Source organism: Cyanistes caeruleus, chromosome 1 (assembly GCF_971803275.1).
Source record: "Cyanistes caeruleus chromosome 1, bCyaCae1.hap1.1, whole genome shotgun sequence".
Taxonomy (NCBI): Eukaryota; Metazoa; Chordata; class Aves; order Passeriformes; family Paridae; genus Cyanistes; species Cyanistes caeruleus.
In genome coordinates this window covers 41,098,168-41,120,075 of record NC_141701.1, presented here as the reverse complement: position 1 = coordinate 41,120,075, position 21,908 = coordinate 41,098,168, and the positions used below count along the sequence as shown (strand labels likewise).

The 21,908-nt window shown below is 34.3% G+C and overlaps 1 protein-coding gene across 5 annotated transcripts in view; it reads left to right on the top strand.

Moving 5' to 3' along the window:
- The window catches only part of SNTG1 (syntrophin gamma 1), a 315,782-nt gene that overhangs the window by 253,672 nt on the left and 40,202 nt on the right, over positions 1-21,908 (top strand). For all 5 annotated transcript variants that reach the window (XR_015286694.1, XM_086888380.1, XM_086888383.1 and 2 more), the window contains 2 exons: positions 13,711-13,827; positions 18,035-18,106. Coding sequence is in view for 4 of the 5 variants with exons in the window: in XM_086888380.1 (XP_086744506.1) it covers positions 13,711-13,827; positions 18,035-18,106 (189 nt within the window). In the remaining variant the exon portion in view is untranslated. The remainder of the gene's footprint in view (positions 1-13,710; positions 13,828-18,034; positions 18,107-21,908) is intronic.

The following is a 21,908-nucleotide window of genomic DNA, read 5'->3' as shown; positions in this document are numbered from 1 at the left end:
AAATTCAATTTTGCCTCAAGTAGAATTTCATCCTCATTTACATATTTTTCTCATTTATTTTCTTGTATTTTTTTTTCTAGTACTAACTCATTAGTGTAACAAGTATTACCTTTTTCTGTCCCCATCTGCAATTTTAACATCTCTTCCTGAAAATTCCTTTCAGTAAGAGTAGTGTTTCCTGACAAAATTCAATGACCAGATCTGTGTTGGCTGTGTGTTCATACTTCAGTCAATACAGGGGTGAATGTGCTGTATCTCCACTAAAAGTTTAAATAGGACAGGTGAATGATGGGGGTTCTAGATGCCTTGCTCAATTCTAGACCTTTCAAATTGAGTGAAATAAACAGGCATGTCCCACAGCTACACAATAAATTGATAAGTAGATAAAAGAATAATTACTGTTGGGTTTGGGAAGAAGAGTTACAGTTACTGTACATTAGTGCTCTAAAGTAAGCAGATAAATATATAAATAAACAAGTGCATTTGTATTAAAAATTTATATATTTATGCCTATCTTTGGATGGCAAATATGGCTTAAATATATTTAAATGGTAAGTGAACAGCCTGATCTACTGCTTTTGAGATAAAGGTACTCTTAGCAGATCCCTCACCTTGTTTGTACACTCTTGGGTGTGGATTCAGGCTCTATCTGATCCCACAGGTCATGTTTGACTTTCTGTATAATGCCACAGCTTCAACAGGAGTCATATACCTCAACTTTTAGGTTTCTAGTTAAATTAGAAGATGAAAGGTGCAGGTCTGACCCACTGACTTTGTGAGTACTGTAATTTCTAGGTTACAATAATAAGCTTTCCCTTGTAACAGGGTGCTACCTTTTGTAACAGGGTGATCTTAATATCTTAATAAAAGTTGATCCTGTCTGAATGCATCCTGAGGTGTTCTGAATCAGGACGCCCTAGCAGATGTAATGAAATGAATAATTGCTTCCTGTTCTGTCATAACAGTGTGACATGAACAAATACTTGTTCTCCCCAGAAGCATAATTCTGTATCTATGATGAGGTCAGACAGTGAGAAGCCACTGAGTTTAAGTAACAGTCAAAGGCATTGCTTTTATTGGGTCATTTTACCCTGTCTTCTATTTATATGCATGACATGATTCAATCCCACTTTAAGTCTCTGAACGTGTTTGGATCTGATATATTGCCATTTACCCAAGAAATGGGATATGTAACATAAAGAGGACAGTGGAAGGGATGCTTGCAATTTAAAAGACAGATTTTCTGCAGGACTTGGATATTTATGATGTCTAAGACTGGAAACAAATAGCAAACATTATACCAAGAAAGGACCTTTCATTCTATTAGAATGAATGTTTCCATCTTTTTCATGTACCTTTTCATTGGATGAGATAGCTACTATCCAAAAAGGCCAACAAAGCAGGAGGACAGGAAACAGTTTTCAGCATTCTTGATTGGAAATGGATGCCTTAATGATGCATATGTCCTGTAGAGGTTTCTGAAAAGTGGTAACCAAGAGAGAGAATAAGAAAATGTGAGAAACAGAGCCATCATCTTGAGCCTGTCTGAGTTCAAGAAACATTTGGACGATGCAGTCAGGCTCATGATGCTATTCTTAGGGGTGTTCTGTGCCAGGGCCAGGAGCTGGACTTGATGATCCTGGTGGATCTTTTTCAACTCAGCACAGTCTATGATGCTATAGATGCTATGATGCTATCTAAATGCTTTATTGTAATGTCTCTTTTTTGCATCAAGTGAGTATAAAAGTTCTCAGAATAATATTTAGAAGGAAGGTGTTCAGTAAGCCTATACACACATAACTCCTTGGGGAATTGTGTCATCTGAAGAAATTAATTGGAATCAATGAAGCATACTTTAACTATAGATTTTCTATTGTAGGACCATGTGGGACTCAAAAAGGCATAAATAAAGTATATTTAATTACAGTTTACTTCAAGAGGAGAAGTGACTAACATTTCATTTTTCTCGTTACTTATTTTACATTTGTGCAGATGATTGGTGTTTCAAATCATAATTTCTGATAGGAAAAATATTTATTCTCTTGAGCTTCTAAGAACAGTGGTTAAACAGAGCTCTGTGGACTGCAGGTGATCATTGTCTTTTCTCTCTCATCTCAATAATAGTCCATAGCACCAGTGACAGAGTTGCTACATGAATTTCATAAAATAGTTAATTTATATAACAGTATGAAGCAATTGACAATTTATAGGTTACCTACAAATGAAGAAGGAAAAATTAACACTGAGAAGTATTAATCACTAAAAATGTGTGAAGGAAAACTGTGAAAAAAATATTTTAAAATTGTAGCTAATTGCAAATGCAGAAACATCTCCTAGAAATACATAGTATTACAACACTTTTTTTGTCTTTTCAAAGAGTTATATGTCCTGGTAAGAAGAGACTGTTCAGTGAGGAATATCTGTTATATAAAATATCTGTTATTAGCATATTAGAAAATATTTGCTTTCAATCTTAGTGTTTTTGTAAGTAAAACTTGGTAAGTCTGTCATATTTTATGACACAGCAAATAGAGATTTACCAGTGTCAGGTCAAGAAACTATACTCAGGAGCTGACAAGTGACAAAATTATTTATTTATTTATTCATTTAACAAGAAACATTTTTTGTTGTTGGAGTATCTCTCAGCAGTGCTGGGAAACGGACAAACAATAAAAAAAAAGGTCTACTTATATAGAATGTGCAGGTCTGAAGGTCTGAGGAGGTGTAAATAGGCAGGTAATTCTGTGCCTGGCCTTCTTGCTCTAAAACAGGTCTCCACCTTGATGGCTCTGGCAGTAAGTGCTGAGTTACCAGAGTCACCCAAGACAACTCAAGAGTACCCACAAAGTCCAGCAGGATCAAGATACAGTAGTGTACAGTTTCTAGCTGCTTTCTGCAAATATACATCCAGAAGTCCTGCTGCTTCCCATTATTTGTTTAACAGCCTACTGTTTGCAGCACGCACTTACTACAAGCAATAGTCACTCATCACTCCAGCCCATTGCTCCCACATGCCTGCCCTGATGGCAGTGGGTGGAATAATGCAGCCGCCTCTTCTTCCCCTCCTGCTGAAGTAGGCTGCTGTTCAAAACCAAACCCAGACAGTGGGAAAGAAGAGGATCTGATCCTATTATGCAAATAGCATTCAGACCTCTGAGACTGCAAAAAGAAAGCTTGAAAGAGAAGATGCTCTCTGTGAGAGGAGTGACTTCTGGCTAAGTATTAATCATGAGTTTACATCCATCAATTGTTAAATAATGTTCCTGCAGGTCATGGTTTGCACTTCACAGGGCCTTGAATTATTCTGCCAGGATCTCTTCTTCAATCAGATGGATTGCGCTCTCAGAGGAGCTTTTATGTTATCTTTCTATGGGTGAAGGGGCTTGCTTGTCCCTCTGTAGAACTCTGTGCACAGACAAAGAGCCTCAATATCTTACACTGAAATTTTGGCTTCATTCAGGAGGCAATCTTAATTTTACGGGTTACATCCCTCCATTTCTCATGATAGTGGGACACTGTGTTAAAAACAAAAACTTATATGAGTGGAAGAAAGCTCTGATACTGCAAAATGAGTCTCATTTGGACTGAGCTTTTCCAAGGAAAAATCTTGGCATATGACCAGCTATAGAATCCTCAGGATAGCCTAGGTTCAGTCTAAACATCAGGAGAATGGAAACTGTCTATATTATAACAAAACCAAAAACCCATCTTGTTAATAAATAAGATATGGAAAGAAGCATGAAAATAATAGCATGGAGAACATACTGAATATTGTATTCTTCATCTAATCAGCCCCTAAGATTTTTTTAGCTTGCAATGGGAGTATTTTAGCAGTAGCTATCCTCTACTTTGCCTCACTTTCAGAATGAGACTGTAGTCTGCTACTCTTTCTCAGCATATTTGTATTTTAATACCACTGTTTACAAACTGATATTTAAGGTTATTTTGGAGTAGCTTCATTGTTCCTTTTTTCTTCATAATCCAAGAAGAATTTTATTTACTTTAAGAATGTGTAAGAACAAGTTGCATATCATTACTTTGGTCCTTTACTAGCAACTTTATTCTTGTCTCATCTGACTTCCCAACTCCCTTTTCCCTTCCTCTTCAGTCTCTGTAGGGTATCAGGGTCCTTCACAAATCATAACCTTTTCTCCACCTGTTTGCAATTGAGAAGGGTTGATAGGAATCATCTTTCATTGCTGCTTGTGAGCAATGTCTTCAATCTCAAGGGTACTTTACCTGCAAGCAATCTGTACTAAAAATTACTTTAGAGAGTGTATTTTAAGGATGAAATCTCCAGTGAGAAACTTGATACACTGCCCCTCTGAAAATTAGGGTACATAAAAAGTGGGGACGTTTAGAAAAATCCTAGGCAGCCACAGATGGATTATGAAATGTGAACTATCACATATGATTTGTATATAATAATGAAATAATGTGAAACTATAATAAAAACAATGCTGAAGCTGTTTTGCTTAGAGTATTAAGTCAAGACTACTTTAAAATAGATTCCAAGACAGATATGGCTGCTTTGGGGTCAAAGACTCTCAGAATAATTTATATTGGGTGAGTTTTTGTAGGTCATCTGGTCAGAGTCCTGCTCAGAGGATGGCCTACATAAATCAGATTGCTCTGGACTTTCCCCCATCGGTTTGTGACTATATTTAAGAATGGGGATTTTCATAGCATCTCTCACCAAGAGAAGTAATAGAGTATTTTAAAAATACTGAAATACATCAGTGGTGCTTTGCTACATAAATTCTTTGCTGTATTATGAAACCAACATACTGAGTAAATCTCTAGATCTATCAAAGTATCTACTCTGGATTTTAACTGCAGAGTATTTATTTGTTTTTTATAAAAACAGCTTATTTTTCAGGCTTTTGTGATTGAAAGTTCAGATTCTGAAGGCAGATGAAAGAGAAATCAGTGAGCTATAATATTATCTCTATTCAGCTATAGTAGAATAGAAACTTTAGTTTCTATTGTAGTAGAAACTTTGGGACCAGTTTGTTTAAATACAGGTTTAATCTGTTCAGCTGTTATTTTTTTCAAAAGTAGTCTTCATTTCTTTTATATATATATATTTGAAATACATGTTGAATTAAAGGAAGTGTATAAATGGTGTTAATTTTTTTTTAATTAAAAAATAATTACTTCTGTTATCTGTATATGTTAAATTTATGGATTAATTTACAATTTATTATTACATTATGTTATTTGAACTGAAGTATATACTGAAGTTTTACTGCATTATTCATTTTATATAAATCAAGAAGAATTATTTTAATTTTCTATTTTGAAATTAAGCTTAATTAGACCTATTGCTTAATGATCTTGAAAACTCTGAAATCATTAGACAAAAGATTATTTTCCATAGCTAATAAAAGATAAATTTACTTTAGGGAGTGTTCTTTATTGATTTGATGAAAAATTTATACCACCTCTTGGTTTTATGTTTTTTCTTCCCTGTTAGATAGGCAATGGTAACATTGATTTGGCCAAGACATTGTGCAGATGCAGCAAAATTTCTCATCTGCAGGTTTCTAATTCTATAGGAGAACTGCGTGGCCTTCAGTTTTTTCTCACTAATCCTCCACTAGAAAGACTTCTTTGTTACTTTGCCTCTATACACTGATTGCTGGAGATAAAATGACCAAGAAGTTAAATAAGAAAATTCAAGAATAACTTTGCTTCAAAGCGACAGCTGTCCCCATGAGCAGTTGTAAATACTGACTACACCACACACCAACAGTGCCATGCATCACTTACCATCATGTTTCTGATTGCAGTAGCCATTAGTCATTGAAGGATTCTATGATATTGTGGCTTTTTAATTGACTCTAATTAAAAGTGCTTTATTATTTGCATTTCTGTTAACGTGAAACTTGTGTTCAGGTAATGGTTTACTTGGTTGAAATAGTGGAGTCATTCCCCTGGTGCTGTGAGCTCTTAAAAATTAGCAGCTTTCCTTGAACTTTCATAAATTGGTTTTTAATTACAAAAAAAAACTTATCTACTTACCAGTTGACCTTTCCTAGACCTTCTTTCTCAAAGCAAAATAATGTTGTTGGTAAGGAAAAAAAACCAAACTAACCCATGTCTACTTCTTCAGTCATTCTCTCTTTTTTCAAAATATTTCATTAACTGAACATGGATTATGAAACCTGAAAACCAGTGGATTTATGCAGAAAACCGATTGTACTTTTAAAAGTAAGATTTCACCTCTTGATGACTTTTTTCTTCTTTCATATTGAGTGCTTGAAAAAAATACTGTGTTTCTGAAAGGCAATGTAATACTGGTCTAAAACTTTTCAATTATTGGAGATTTTATTTATTTTTATTATTCTAGTAGTTTATAAGTAGTAATTGTGTTCTCCGAGAACCCTGAGAAAGTCTTAGAGACAGTTTCATCTTGCAGAAGTCTTTTTATTTTGATAATCAGATAGGATTGAAAATAATTGCTTCTTAGTAGCAATAGTCAAAGAAATTTTGCAAGCATTAATAGCTTCAGTTGCCATTTAACTTATTGGAATGAAAATTAAAACAAGTACCCATGAATTGCTTTACTCTGTTGAATTTTGATGTTGATTCCATGCAGTATTTAAATAAAATATTATAAGTCTAAAAAGGTTTTTGTATATTTACATATATATGTGAACTAATAATTTTCAAGCTTTGTTCTCACAAAGGTATAAAAATATTTCTAAGTCAGGTCTTGTGAAGTCATTAATACCAAAAAAAGGATTTTTCTCATGCATGCTTATCTTGCTGTGCAAACAGCAACACCAGAGACTTTAAAGACAGCTTTAAGTATACATTGATTATTTGCAGGTTTATTCTGCCTTTGTGAGCACTTTGAAGTGTAGACATCTAATTCTGTAGAAATGTAATTCTGATGTTATGCAAACTCAAAACATTTATTACTAAAATTCATTACACACAACCTATTCCCCATCATCTGTATTTTCTGTATACTCAGTCATTTGGGGTTTTTCCATGTGTATTGTTACCATCTCCTTTGGACTGAGTTCAGTAAGCTCAGGATGTGAGCAAGGCAGCTACATGAGCAGTATGATCTCACAGAGACAGCCACATAGTCTAAATTGCACTAGTCCTGTCCAAGTTCTGCTTACCAGTCTTTTTCAGAGAAACAATAAAAGAAAATAAAAAATTATCTATAGCCAGTCACTGAAATGTAATCTAAAGGTGCTCCTAGGACAAGTTAAAAATGTTATTAAATGTTTCTGTAAATATTTAATTTGCCCTGGTACTTAAAAAAGAAAAATATGTCAGTTGTTTGCTCAGTGGCACCATCAAAAATCTGAAAGACACTGTCTGGTGACTTGTAATATTCTGATCTTTTTTCTTCATTCAGCATCTTTCAGTAGATGATTCATTTCATCTTTCACCCTGAGGAGAACAAGATGGATTGTGATATGTTGTTCATCATAAGGAAGAGGTCATGCCCTCCAGCTTGATTATTTGAAATAATTTTGTTTGACCTATTTTTATTTTAGGGCATGAAAAATACATGCTGTGTACATTTGGAAGACGAAAAAAAATGCCATTAATCAAAAGATAAGTCCTAAACCCAGTCAAGCTACTAGGCTTAAAAATAAATGATGTTTACTTTCTTGTCACCTGAGTGCTGAGCTTGCTGTATTTCACTGTTATCTATTTTAAACCCTCAAAATTTCCCAGAAATTTCATCCTGGATTAAAATTTGCAGCCTTTCTTGTGTCCTCCTAAATTCAGTAGGTAAAAAATGAGCAGGTAGGAATTCAAATATGACCATATATCAAAGATTTTATTTTTTTTTTTTTCTCTTAGACAATAAAGCAGAACCCTGTTGGTTGCAGTTACGCAACATGAAAAGGAGGGGGGAATGATGACAGCCTAATATGTAGTAATTTTTTAGTCAGGAAATATGTGAGACCTGCACATTTTCAAAGTGTTTTCTGAGAGCTGCTCTGTGGAGAGTAGCAGAAGAGATCTGAAGCCTGTCAGGTCAGCTGTAAAATGCATCTGATGTCATCAGGGCTGAGTCTCCTCGGTGGTAAATGTGGTAATCAATTGAATCTGCTCAGGGATATGCTAAATTGCTTGGAAGGTGAGTTATGTGGTGGAAGAAGTCTACAAGAAAGAGAAGGCTCATTCAAGTGAGGAAGGCAGATTACTTTAGATAACACAATATTTTTTTCATATTCTAGCTACCATATCTATTTAGCAGGAAAATGCTTAATGCTATATAAAATGTACATATCCCTGGTGCATTTTTGGGGAGTTTACCACATGCTGGCTAGCTACTCTAGCTCATTTTTTATCTTTTTTAATTACCCAGTCAATATCCTGGAAGACAGGACTAGTGTGAGCTATTTTTGTACCGATTCCTACTCATAATTTCACACACTCCTGAAATTAGTATAGATTGGTATCTAATACTGCAGTTTGCATCCAAATCCATCTTTGTAATAACAGCTGCATAAGGTCTTTCTTGGAAAAAGTCTGTGCTTTCTAAATGCTAATCACCTCTATTAAAATGAACAAATTCAAATTGTAATGAATTTTAAATATGCATAATTGTGCATTGACTTGAATAATTTAAGAGAGGCAAAAAATCCCAACTTCTAATGTTGACATTTTGACAAAGGCACAAAGTTGCCCAATTAAGGTTCAAATTAACTTTGTCGTTAGAAGAATTTATTTCAATAAACAGCTACTTAGAAGTCTTAAATAAGTAAAATGAGTGTTTTGAAATAAGCTGTGTCTATTAATATGTAGCACTGGATGAAAAACCGGATGGGTGAGACAAAATATTTCTCTGGATTAGTAGATTATAACAAGAAGAAGAAACCTGGAAAAGCAATACGCAGTTCCTTACCTGTTTGGAAAACTATCCTGTATCCACATGTAGCCATCATTTTTCAAACCTGTGGAGGGAGTAAAGGTAATAAGAGGTCAATATAATCCTGATTTATAGCAAGATCTGGTATTGGTCTCATTGGGAATGTCCAAAGTTTTCCCATGGGATGCTGTTGGATATAACATAAATTGCCTGAAGGTTTTTCAAACAGCACTGTTAATTTTGGACAGAGCTCTGTGTAGGTCCAGGCAAGTTTTGTTACTGTAAGCATCTGTCTTTGCTCTGATTTTGATTTTGTTTGCTAAGAAAGTAAATGTACTCTGTTTTCAGTCTTTGATACCAGTTTTCATTTTAAAGCAAAAAAATCATCCTCCATAATGAAGAAATATTTCCTGTTTTCTCTGACACTTTAAGACCTGATAATATTTCCTCAATTTTTGTGGGGTCATTTCAAAAATAGAACAAGACAAAGCCAAATGGAAAAACCTTTACTCAGCCTTGGTCTGGTAGCAAGAAGACAATATAAGTTCTTACACAGAAGAAAATTAAGATGTGAGATACAATCCAAGTGCAATCTCAGATTGAATAATCTGTTTGTAGTTAAATGGTTCAAAAATATGAAGGTGATCATTAGAGCTGTTAGTGATAGCTCTAAAGTTTTAGTGGACTTTTTTTTTTTAATGAGGAAGAAAAAAATAATTCACCCAAATTGTAAAAAAACTATGTAAAGTCTATCAGGCTTTTTACAAACCTAAAATATGAAAAATAGGATAGGAGACATTTTAACTGAATTTATAATAGGGAAAAAATTTTCTAGCATCCATTCAAAATTCTGTGTGGTTAGTTGACTTTCAACATTTTCTTTTACTCAGTGTAAAAATCCTAAGCCTTTCCCTAAGCTAATTCCTAAGCAGAACTTTTTTTCCAATGATTGCATTCTGACCACCCTTTTTCTTCCATTTTTTTCCCACATTTCCATTGTGGTTTTTAGTGTTTTTCTACTAGCAATTGACTATCATGAATTTTTAGACCACTCAGAAAATGATTTTTAAAAGTACAGAAAAATGTATATTAAAACCAGGGTAGAGAGTGTTATCTGAGTTTTTCATTGCTCATTACTTCCCTCTATGTTGTCTGACATATTTATTTGTCTTCTGATTCCATGTGCATCCTGTTGCCCTACAGCAGAGTTTCACATAGTGAGTGTATCAGACTTGCAAGATAAAAAGCTGTCAGTGCATCTGTTCTGATCTTTCAATTGCCTCACAAATTTTCTTGCATTTTTGTCTTATTATTCTTCCTACAATATAATAAAATCTGTGTAAAAACTCTGAAAAGTCTCTCTGGTAGTCAAGGCTATTTAAGTCATTTTTTTAGCAATATATTGGACTGATATAAAATATGGTAATTTATCTTTCTTGATTAGGATGTCTGTGTGATTTAAGAACATATTAAATTACAAGATTATGGATTTTTGACTGAAGAAATTGTCCTGTTTCATTTATCATTTCAATATAGATTTTTTTAAACTGTCCATGATTTAACTCATAAACCATAATGACTTATTGAATCTTTGTTACTGAATCAGCAGCCTCTAAGTTAACTAATTTGTGTCACCATTTGATTTTGAAGAATGAGCTGCTTGAAGTAAGTTAGAAACCAGGACTGAAAAAATTATTTTTCAAGTGGAATGTGAATCATAAATAAAATCTCTTTTCACCACCTCTGCCACATTTGTTGATAACAGTCAACAGTTTTGTAGGGACTCAAAAAAATGATAAGATAAAAACTAACTAGATTTTTGAACTTATAAAGGAGCATGCTATGAACTGTCTATGATTAACATTTATATCCGTTCATCGTGTATCTGATCCTCTAAGCATTTTTTTAAGAAATCAAATTTCTAGAATTTCTGGAATTTCTGGAATTTCTTGGGGTGCCATATATGCCAAATCCACATGTGCAGCTACACTGAGATATGGTCCAGAACTATTAAGACATATATCTTGTTCATCCAATATTTCAGTTCATATATAAGCATGAACTATTAATTTTTTAAGTTACAATGCCTTTCCAGTAAGTAAGTTTCTCTAAGTTCTTATAGGTCAAAGCTTTTTTAGAAGTCAGAAGGTGTCCCAGTAGCAGGAATGTTTCAAAAATGTCACCTATTTTACCTCAGAAGTGAAAATTTTCAAGTTTCTCACCTTCATTGCAATTGCAATATTTAATTTCACACATTTAGTATGTTTAGATAAACTGAGATCACTTTAGGAACTTAAAATTTATCATAGTTCTCATTCAGAGTTATCTATTAAAAGAGTTGGGAAGTATTTGTTTCGTTTTGCCTTGTTTTCCAGAATATAACCTGTACTATTTTAATCCACACATGTGGATATGCACATGTACTCAAACAAATTTGTGTATGTTCCTAATTATAATCATACAGCCTTTGCTTGACAGTTCCTCTCTGTGTTGAAGAGTAGGTATTGAGTCTGCAGGAGAAATGCTTTTCTGTTAATAAAACTTCTGGCACAGCAGGTTGTCTGGAAAATCAATCTAATTTTTCCTCATGATCTACAGAAGCAAGGGAGAAATATCTAAGGGACCAATTACCTTAAATTTCATGGCTACTTTAGTATTGAGTCAATCAAATATGGAATACCAATACATCTGCACAGCATGGGTGACTGTATCCTGTTATCTTGATGAATAGTCGGTGTAGAAATATGAAAGACAAAAACACTAAGGAGGGATTACATACAGTGTTACAGTGATATTAAATATCATCAGGCAAGATGATATCTTACTGTGTGTCCAATTTTAATGAAAAAAATCAAGATGAAACCAAATTAATTCAATTGAATTAATTTTGAAGCATAGATGTCTCAATACCTGGAAATTAGAGATCATGCATTTTCTTCCAGTTATAGACGGAAAAATGTGCCAAAATTCTGCGCATGGTGGTACAATTGGTTCATACTTAAATACCTGTTCTGTGTAATCCATCTCAGTCACTGAGATCTAGAGACTGCAATCAAGTCAGAGGGATGAGGATCTTATTTATGGATAGCATATGAAAAAGCAGAAATGAAAGAAATTTGAATTAACATTTAATTGAAATAATTAAAAACTTTTGTTACTTTACCAGTCAATTATTTGTTTGGGTTTCTTTTTCCTTTTGAATAGTTCTTCATTCAGGAACTAATGAGATTTCAGAGAACATGGCTTTTTAGTTATTGCATAACAACACAGTGTTTAGCACTCTTTTTGATGGTTGAATATTGTGATACAGACCTGTCTTCTTTTTGACTTTTATAAACGTGTTTAGTCACCAAACGAGCAGATATTTCAACACATGTTCTTCATTGAACCTGAGACGGTATGACAGTTTTAGTGTTTGATATTGACAAAATAATTAAGTACTGAGGTGTCACTGTAGTATGAGAAAAATGGACCTTCTCCCTGTCTCTGGTTATAGACCATAGAATATCCAATAAACTGTGAAAGAGACTAGTAGTGTTGATTTCATACAAGGGGATTTTGAAAAAGCCAATCATTTCCAGTGTGTTACAATTAAAAAAAAAAAATACCTTCTCCCCCATCCCCCCCAAAATATAAAGGAGAGAGAAAAAGAAAAACAATAGATTCACTATTTCTTGTAATGCATATTCTGTGAAGAAATGTTGCTAAAAATTCTCTGCCCAAAAGAAAAGAAATAATCTAGTGTAAATTCCTTTTCAAAAAGTACACAGCATTCAAAATCTGGGATGATAAAACATGCAGTAAAAACATTAATTTTAGGCACATTCATACCATTGGTACACTTACTGACTTATTGACTTTTTTACCTTTTCCTTACATAATTATTACCATTTTCCTTACATGATTATTACTGACATTTAAGACAGAGAATGTCCCATATTTGCTTTGTTAGTGTAGAAATCGGTTTCACAGAGACATTTAAAAATAGATCTATCCCATTAGCAGCACTGTATGAAATATGGGTTGAACTATTTTTCATAGCAGTAGTGTACCTGTGCACACTGTATTTTATTACTAATGGCATGGTTATTAATCAAATGTTCCATGATGTCTACTCCCTATTCAGTGGTTCTCCAGAAGTTGTCATAGTGGTGACTCATATTATTCTACTCTTTAAGGATTTGATTTAAATAACTCAGACTTAATAGGATAGGTAGGAAATTACATCTTACTTGATGTAAGAGTTGGAATAAGTTCTAGTTCAAGCATGTGTGTCAGAAGATCTGCAGGTAGTGGTAAGAGTCTGCAGCATTCTGGTTACTTCTTAGCTGTAGACGAAATCTATTCAAAATAGTGACGGAAAACAGTCTGTTAATCTCCTATTTCTAAGCAAAAAGGTTCAAAACTCATACACGAGAGATTTTCAGAGAGTAAAAAAAAAATTGACATTAATTGGAACTGAAATTTGCAAGATCATATTGTTTAATGTGTAACTGTGAACTTGCACGTGAGCATCTATGTTGCTATGTAATAGCAGTTGATTGACTCAGGATTCCTGAGTTCACTTGCATTAAATTTCACTGACATCATCAGTCAGCAAATATGCAGAATACACCTTTAACACCCCTGGAGTATGTGGTTTAGGTTTTTTGTTGTTGCTAGTACAATAAGTATTTCTTGTCACGTTTTTGCATTTTCCTGACAGGCATCCTTTATATAAACTGCCAGTGTACTGTATTGTGTCTGGGGTTCAAGGTTTGCAGCTATGTTAAATTTGACAAACATCAGTTTATGCACGTGAAATACTTTGCAACACAACAGAATTTCTGAGAAATTCTCAACACTGTTGATTTTTTTGTCAGATAGTCTACATGGGCTGGACGGAAGAACGGGAACAAGACTCCCTTCAGGACCGAATGTACACACCAAAGTTTCTAGCACTGAGGGGATCTTCCCTGTATAAATTTATAGCACCTCCAGTAAGTATGCTCCTCACATTTAGTGGGAATAAATGTTAAGGAATAAAATAATGTCACGTAACGTGTACAAGTCTTTAACAAAGAGATATCTCTCATTGGGCTACTAGGACTGCAACTAACGGCATTGAAAAGTTCCAAAGGGTGTGGTATAGAAGTGATAGAAAACAGCTCTTCATCAGATGATTTGGTATCTAGCAAGAATTTATTTTCCCCCACTTGAATGAACACTTAGAAAAATAAAAGAGAAATCTGCTCATGTTAAAAGGGAGCTTTTAATTTTCCCATGGCAGACAGAACAGGCCCAAAGCAAGATGGTTAGATTTAAACTGAACAATCATTCTAGTGAAACTTCTGAGATTTGGGAAAACATCAAAGTTTTTCACATGCTGTGGAGATGGCAATATATTTCTATTTAGATTCTGTCCTGAATGTAAGTTTTTGCTGCTTAAGAGCACTAAAAAGAAGGTAGGGAATCAAATGAAAATGTTTAAGTTAAATATCTGAATTGGAATCTCACTGGAAACACTGGGTAAAATTTTAACGTTCATCTTATATTCAGTAATTTACTTTCTTACAATGTTACGGTACATCTAAGCTGCAGTAAAAATCCTCTAGCTAACTTTTAAGCCAGTTGCTAAGGAGACAGTCGCAGTCCCATGCCTGCAGCAGGAAGAGTCATGTGGATTAATTTTTCCTGTTTATTGGGTGACCTTTCTGACTGCTGCTAAACCCTGTGTTTGTCAGATCCAGGCTGTAGCTCCTTCCTGCCTGAAACAGAATCATCGAATAGTTCGCGTTGAAAGGGAACATTAAAGGTCATCTAGTACAACCTCCCTACAGCAAGCAGGGACATCTCCAAGTGGAGCAGGTTTCTCAGAGCCTGTCTAACCTGGTCTTCAGTGTTTTCAGAGATGGGGCATCTGTTACCTCTTGAACCTCTTCCTGAGGTAGTTCAAAGCCATCTTGCAAATCTTTAGATTGATCATCAGTAACTACTGGTGTTTGTTTAGCAAAACGTTTAAAAACATGTGAAAGACATGGGGAATGGAAGTAAGTAGGAGCTGAAAGCTTCATGGGTTCAATGTTTTTAGACCAGGATCTTGGCTCTCTCAGTCTATTAGTGGAAGCTTGGCTTTTTTTGGTGGATATTTTTCAGGATCAGATTAAAATGTCAGATTATGCTAACAAGCACCTTAATTCAAAACCAGCTCTCCTGTCTTTGCCAGACCTACTTGAGCATTTGCTGCCTGTCAAATAAAACCAACTCCATTCTGGGTACTAGACAGAATCAGAATAAATGATGAGAAATCCTGTTCAATACAAAACAGGAAGATTATTCTTTTTTAAGAACTATGGAAGTTCTTAATGGAAGAGACCACAAGCCTCTTTACTGAAGAATCATGAATTTATAAGAACAATATACTTATAGAGGGTAAATGTCTGATGGGCAGTGATTAATGGATGTGAAAGGAACATGTTCACATGGTGATGTAAGGAAAATTTTGTCAAGCTGCTATTGTATAAGGCAAGAAATCCATCCTCTGGTTTTTGTAGCTCTTGTTTCAGCTCAGCTGCAAGCACAAAATGAATTTGTAATGTCAGATTCTGGTTCCCAATCTAAAATAGAAAAACTGTTCAAATGCAGAGAAAAATATTTTCTCTTCATGAAGTAGGAGGGAAGCAGAATGATAACCATGCTTTTTTTAGGACAGAGGAAGAATTCCTACAGAGCTGCCTTAAAGACTTAGAATGTTTGGGTTAGAAGGGACCTTAAAGGTCATCCAGTTCCAAAATGTAATGTATATAGTTCCACACGTCTAAATTCCTATTTTCTATATGCAAACTTTTCACACATACAATTATGTTTGCTATTCTGCAAGTTTGTCTCTTCCAGGGATTAGAAATTATTGTGAACAAAGTTTCAATGACAGTTTCAGAGCTTCTTTTTAAGAGATGTATAAAGTGTAGTTAAAATAAAAACTGTTTTAATTACATGTGAAGTATAAACTACTTGGACAAAGTTGTTTTCTGAGATGTCAGAAAAGAGATGTCCTGCAAACTTTCTAAACCAGAAAATCAAACAAAAGTATTTCCCCAGTCTCTGCCAAAATCTAACACATTAGGGAAGCACATGTTTAAATGATGTCTATCAACAGCCTCCCCCTGCCTCTTTTTTTATCTGTTTGATCAATAGTACTTCTACTTCAGATAAAAGAGCAATCCTAGTGTTTCTTATTTGCATTTTGAAATTTTTAAAGACAATTACTCCTATAGTATTATTTTTTCTATTATTTCCTGATACATTTCCTTCTTTAGAAATATTAATTGTATCAAGTCTGGTAGGTTTCAATATTGTCTGATTTATAATTTGAAATTTACTCGAGAAAGAGCCACTAACACCCTTTCTTTTTCTACTCAATATTTTAAATTAAAACATCAAAAGTGACTGGTGCAGCAATTTCTATGGGCATCTTAATTCTCCAATTGCTTTTGCTTTGCACATGTCTTTACACAGAAAGCGTTTTGGTTTGACCTGAAAAGAAGTCCCTTTACAGGTACAAACAAAAGCAGGAAACCAGGGCAGAAGAGGGAGCACTTATATTTTCCCCCAAAGTATGGAGCCTATTGTAAATTTTTAAGCATAGCTCCAAATGACTTTGTTCTTCAGGAGCAACAGTAATGACTTTTCCTCATAGCACAGTATGACTTCACCTGGTGTGACGGGGTGTTGTGGGCTCAGTGGGGCTGTAGCAAGACTCCTCTCCCCATTTTTCTGTTCATGGTGAGAAATTTATCTTTATGTCCGTAGGAGAAAGAGTAACTTTGCGGTTTAATACCCTCAGTTCAATAAGATAGTAAAGACTGCATTTGACAATGACTTCAAATAAAGAAAATCCTAATAGAAGAGTAACTATGGCACTGTCTTTTCGAACTTTTCCTTCCTGCCTGTGATTTCCCTAAAGGACTTTCCATTACAGTAATGTTTATAACTAAAAATGAGTTAGGGATAGAATTTTCTCATACAACATCAAAATAATTTTGATCTATTAATGATTATTTTCTGTTTAGATAAGAGGTAAATTGACCTCATAGAATATTTTGTTCCTTGGGCTCTGGAAACTATTTTATTAAACATTTTTCAAAAAATTCATCTTGAATCTTGTAGAAACAGTAACATATGTTTTCATCAACCTCTTCATTGTGCCTAATAAATTTAATGATACAGCTGTCTTCCTTTGGATATGGGCCACTGTCCAAAGTGTCTTACCATTAAGATGATTATTCTTTCATTCATAACCTAAATTTCATTCTAGTTTGTGCTTTCCTCTGTATTTTGAAGCTTTAAATATTGTCCTGTTTTCTGCTTGCATTTTCTTTGGAAATTTTAGACACTGTTCTGATATTGCCTTAACTCTTCCTTTACTGAGTATATTCATCTACCCCTTTCTGTCTCATTTAAGTCTTAACACCTACCCTTCCATGTTTTAATTCTTTTATATATGCATTTTTTCTGTGTAAAACAGTTGCCTAAAATATTAAAAAATAAACAGTTAAAAACAGTTGTGAAATCCCAAAACAAAGAGGAAACAAAAAGGAGGAAACAATCTATTCTTCAAATCTTAGTTTGTTAGAATTTAGGAGTAGATTAATCTTGGTAAGAAAAAAAGAAAGTGAATATCTGCCTGTGTTGTTTCTTGCTTTGTTTTTTTCCCCCTGGATTTCAAGGCATGTGGGGTAAGTGTTTGGGACATTCCAAGGTTGGAGACTGGTTTTGTGAACTTGCAGACACTGTAGGTGGCTGGGAGCAAATAGTGGCATGCAGTTACAAGGAGGAAAGTGGTGAGAATCATGTTTTCTAGTAGACAGGGCCCTGGCTCTGTGAGATGAATTCAAGGGCTGTATCCTCTCAGGATCTCACTGCAACCCCTGCAAGTTCCCAGGGGAGGTTTCGTTTTGCAGAGAGCAGTCTGCATGCAAAGGAGCTGCATTGTAAGGACAGGGAAGATTTCTCCTAAGCATTGCCTGGATGGAACAGTCTGCTCCCTGCTAGTTGTTCCTTTGAGGCAGTGCTTGGCCTTTCTGAATTTATTTTAATCAATGTAAATAGTTTAGGGATTTTTTTTTTTTTCTTAATAAACTTAATTCTTGAAACCAACAAAAATAACTTTTTTTTCTGTTTATTTTGTGTTTTGTTTGTTTTTTAAAGGTCACAACCTGGGATTGGACACGAGCTGAGAAAACATTTTCAGTTTATGAGATAATGTGCAAAATTCTCAAGGTATGATAAGAAAATATAAAATAAATTACCACTTTGACAGACAAAAGCATAACACTAACTACCTTGCAAAAAGAGATCTATTTTTTCCCTTTAAAGTGAAATATCAAAAGTCCTGATGTCAGTAGATACAGAATCAAACTAGAAGGCATGGGAAAAATTGGAAATAAACTGCTTTTGACTAGAAAAGTACCTATTTCTCCATAATGCTGTATGGGATTTACAGCTCCACTTTAATGTCACATTTAACTAGTGTAGCATTTCTTTACCTAACTGAGGACCTAAAGAAGCAGTGATCAGTTTGGTCGCTTTCAAATATGTTGATGGAACTAATAGCAGCTGCAATGTATGATTTCACTAGGACTGAGAGCAGAATCTTTGAAATATGCAATACTATTTTGAAAAGTTTTGTCCTATTTTTTCCATTTTCTTCAGTCTTCCTGGAGTGTAATAAAAGGGAAGAGATAATGATACATGTTTAGAAAGTTAAAATTATGAGTAGCAAATTAAATAAGACTAATATTGTACATAGTTTTTAATTTTTAATTGTGAATTAAATCAGAATTATTTTATGTGGTCTTCTCTCTGTTTTAAAAACAGTGAAAAACAGATGCTCAAAATTTCTTAAATGAGAAGGAAAAGAGATGCCTTCTTCTATTCCTTTGAAGTGCTTTCTGGTTTATGTTGGTTTTGGGGGGCTTGGGGGCCAAATTATGTAAAAGATAATTTTAACATTTCTCTAGTTTTATCTAGGCAGAGACAGACTAGTGTCAACAAGAAATATGAAAATACTATGCTTCTAAAATATTTTTCCCACTGGAAAGACCTTTTACTGATATAAATGATACATTTCTCAGGTTTTGTAGGTCACATAGGTGCGCTACATTTTCCTTAGGGAGGCAGATTAAAGTTGGAATGGCTCAATAAAATTCAGAAACTTTTTGCACTTGAGACTTCAATAGAAAAAAAATAATCAAAAAAACCAACCCCAAGACCAAATATATAGTCTGAAAAAATCCACCTTCCTAGCAATCTGAACAGAGAAGTGAAAAGTTTACTTTTGCCACTGTTGGCTGTGAGGTTTGGGGTCTTATCAAGGAGTAGAACATGCCAAATGGAACACATCCCATCACTGTGGCATGTCCTTCAGTTACTGAGTGCCTGCAAATATTGGCTCCTTGGAAGTGCTCATGCTGGGAGCTGAGTAACAGGACAAGTTCACTCAGTGAAGGCATTGCACTGAGGGTGTAAATGAACAATGCTCCAAGAACACGGTCAGCCTTTGGAAAGGTTGAAAAATGCCACTTCTTACGTGCACTTTTTTTCCCCCATTCTCTTTGGTAACCTCTGCTTCAGGCCTTGGGCTTAATGCAATAAGCACCAAGGTAGCTCTTTGTCAGAGAACTGAGCACTTTGGAGCTAGGGTGACTCTTCCTTATCACTTATCCAAAGATTTTTTTTTTACTTTTTGAATAGAAATCTCTGGAATGCGTGCTGTATAATTTTCTGTAATTTCAAGGTCCTTCTTCTTTTAGCCATTTGCATTTGTTGATGCTCTTCTTAAGTCACTTGCAATTTTAGGCATTTTTCTTTTCCCCTCTTTTTTCTATGTCTCCTATTCTTGTATAGCAATACATTGTTTTTTTTGTTCTTTTTTTTTAATTTCTCAGCCATGTAGCAGAAGTTATTACAGCCAAGGAGACAGTTCACAAAGCAGTAAAACCTAAACCAGTGCCTTCCTGGCACTGATGTGTGGAAGCACATAAAAAAGTACGAATGTGCTGGTTTTTTTTTATCATCCAACCCTCCAAACTATCTGGGAAGATTTTCCAGCCTCAGTCTGTATTAACAGAGAAGCAATTCCAGCATAAGTAATAGAAAAATATAATTTATATGTTTCTTTACCACTTTATTGATATTCAGTTATTCATTTATTGTCTGTAAATATGGTCAGGCTTATAAAATGCTGAAATGTTCCAAGCAAGTTCTTTAGCTGACAAAAACCTGTAAATAATAAAAACTGGAAGTGGAAAAATCATTGCAGTGGAATTGCAGGTTCTGACATTGGAGCATTAATCTTCACCATGTTCTAGTTTTCTACAGCAGGTGCTATAGAACTTAGCTATGGTTTCACTAAATATAAAAGCAAATAAAACCAAGAAAAACAGCTTCCCATTACACTACTATATTGAACATCTGTAGAAACTCAAGGTTTGTTCAACTTTTATGCCAGCATCTTAAAAGTCTCCATTTAAGTAATGACTGGTTTTTGGACCCATTGGAACAAGCCCCATGGATATTACTGAATCAGAGGCCACATAAAAAAAAAAAAAAAATTACTGTGGGGTTTTGTGATTACCTTCAAACTTTTTCCCTTTTATAGTACCTCAAATGCTACTTTTGTTATAAATCTATTTGGCTTGGCGAATGACACAGCTTTTCTGGCTAATATTCACTTCAAGTAGAAGGAATTGCAAGTGGGCTGTGCTAAACTTTGCATGAGATAGCTGAGTGAGTTGTGCTTTAGAGTTAAGTGTTACCACATAATTTACTAAGCAAAGTGTATCTCTATTACATGGCTTGCTTGCATTTGAATGAGATATTTAAAAAAAATCGTCCACATTTAGACTTATATTCATCAGCTGTCACTCAAGGTAGCTGGTATTTTCTCCTGTGTATATTGGCAATTTCAATGACTGTCCCTTGTGCCACAGGGACAGGACTTAACATGTCTGTATCTATTTTTTCTCCATTTTTCACTTAAATGTAACTAAAATTCTGATGAATTTAAACAGTCTAGATTAGAGAGAGATTTACTGTACCAAGTTTCTCTTTTTAAATAGAATTGTAATTTTCCTTAGTTTGAGAGATTTCTCTGTTTCTCTTCATGACAGAAGCACTAGAGTGGAGAAAATGAACTACCAGATCCTACTGAATGTTCATTAATATTTTAGTGTTTCAGGATAAGAGAATAATTCCTCTTCTGGTAACAATAAAAATATTGAAACAGTAAACAAATATTAATATCTACCCACAATACTTTGTCTACTACAAAGTACTTAACTGATTTAAACTTCAGGAAAAGTATATAGTCCAAAGATGTTAAATAAAACCTAAAACTTGTCTTCCACCATGACCAATATTTTCTTTATATTTACTTGCATGTGTTTAGTGTTCTTTTTCATCTAGCATCCATTCCAAAGACTGATTCCTTTCACAAAAAATATAGAAGATTGGGATGCCATTTTCAATTGTCACAATGGCCTTAGTCTCGAGCAGCTACAAGGCAGGATGTTCTGTACCTTGTTCAGAGATATCAGAGATTATTACGTGGTTTATAGCTAGTGGATTCATATTTATTACTCATCAAATAAATCTATTTTGTTGTAACTGTATACTTTTTTTCTTTTACTTTCTGCATCAGATTACAAAGAAAAGGAAGAGAAAGCAAGGCATTGAGTCTGAATTCTAATTTGATTAGGACCTCCTAAATAACCAGGAAGACCCTTAAAATTTGAAACATGAAAATATGCTTTAAAAAGCAGTCTTTTCACTGTGTGAAAAAGAGTTTTATTGACAAAAATTCTGCAAAATATCATTGAGCCTCTAATTCAGTATTTACAGTTTTATATAGTAAACAAATAAAAATTTAAAAAACCCCGAACTCTCAAAACCACTTTCATACACTACCATAAAAAAATGTAATATAAAAAAAGTTCTGTATAAAGTTTACAAACTACCAAATAAAAATACTTACCACATAAATATAAAGCTCTTCATTGTCAAGATTTCGAGGATGAAATAA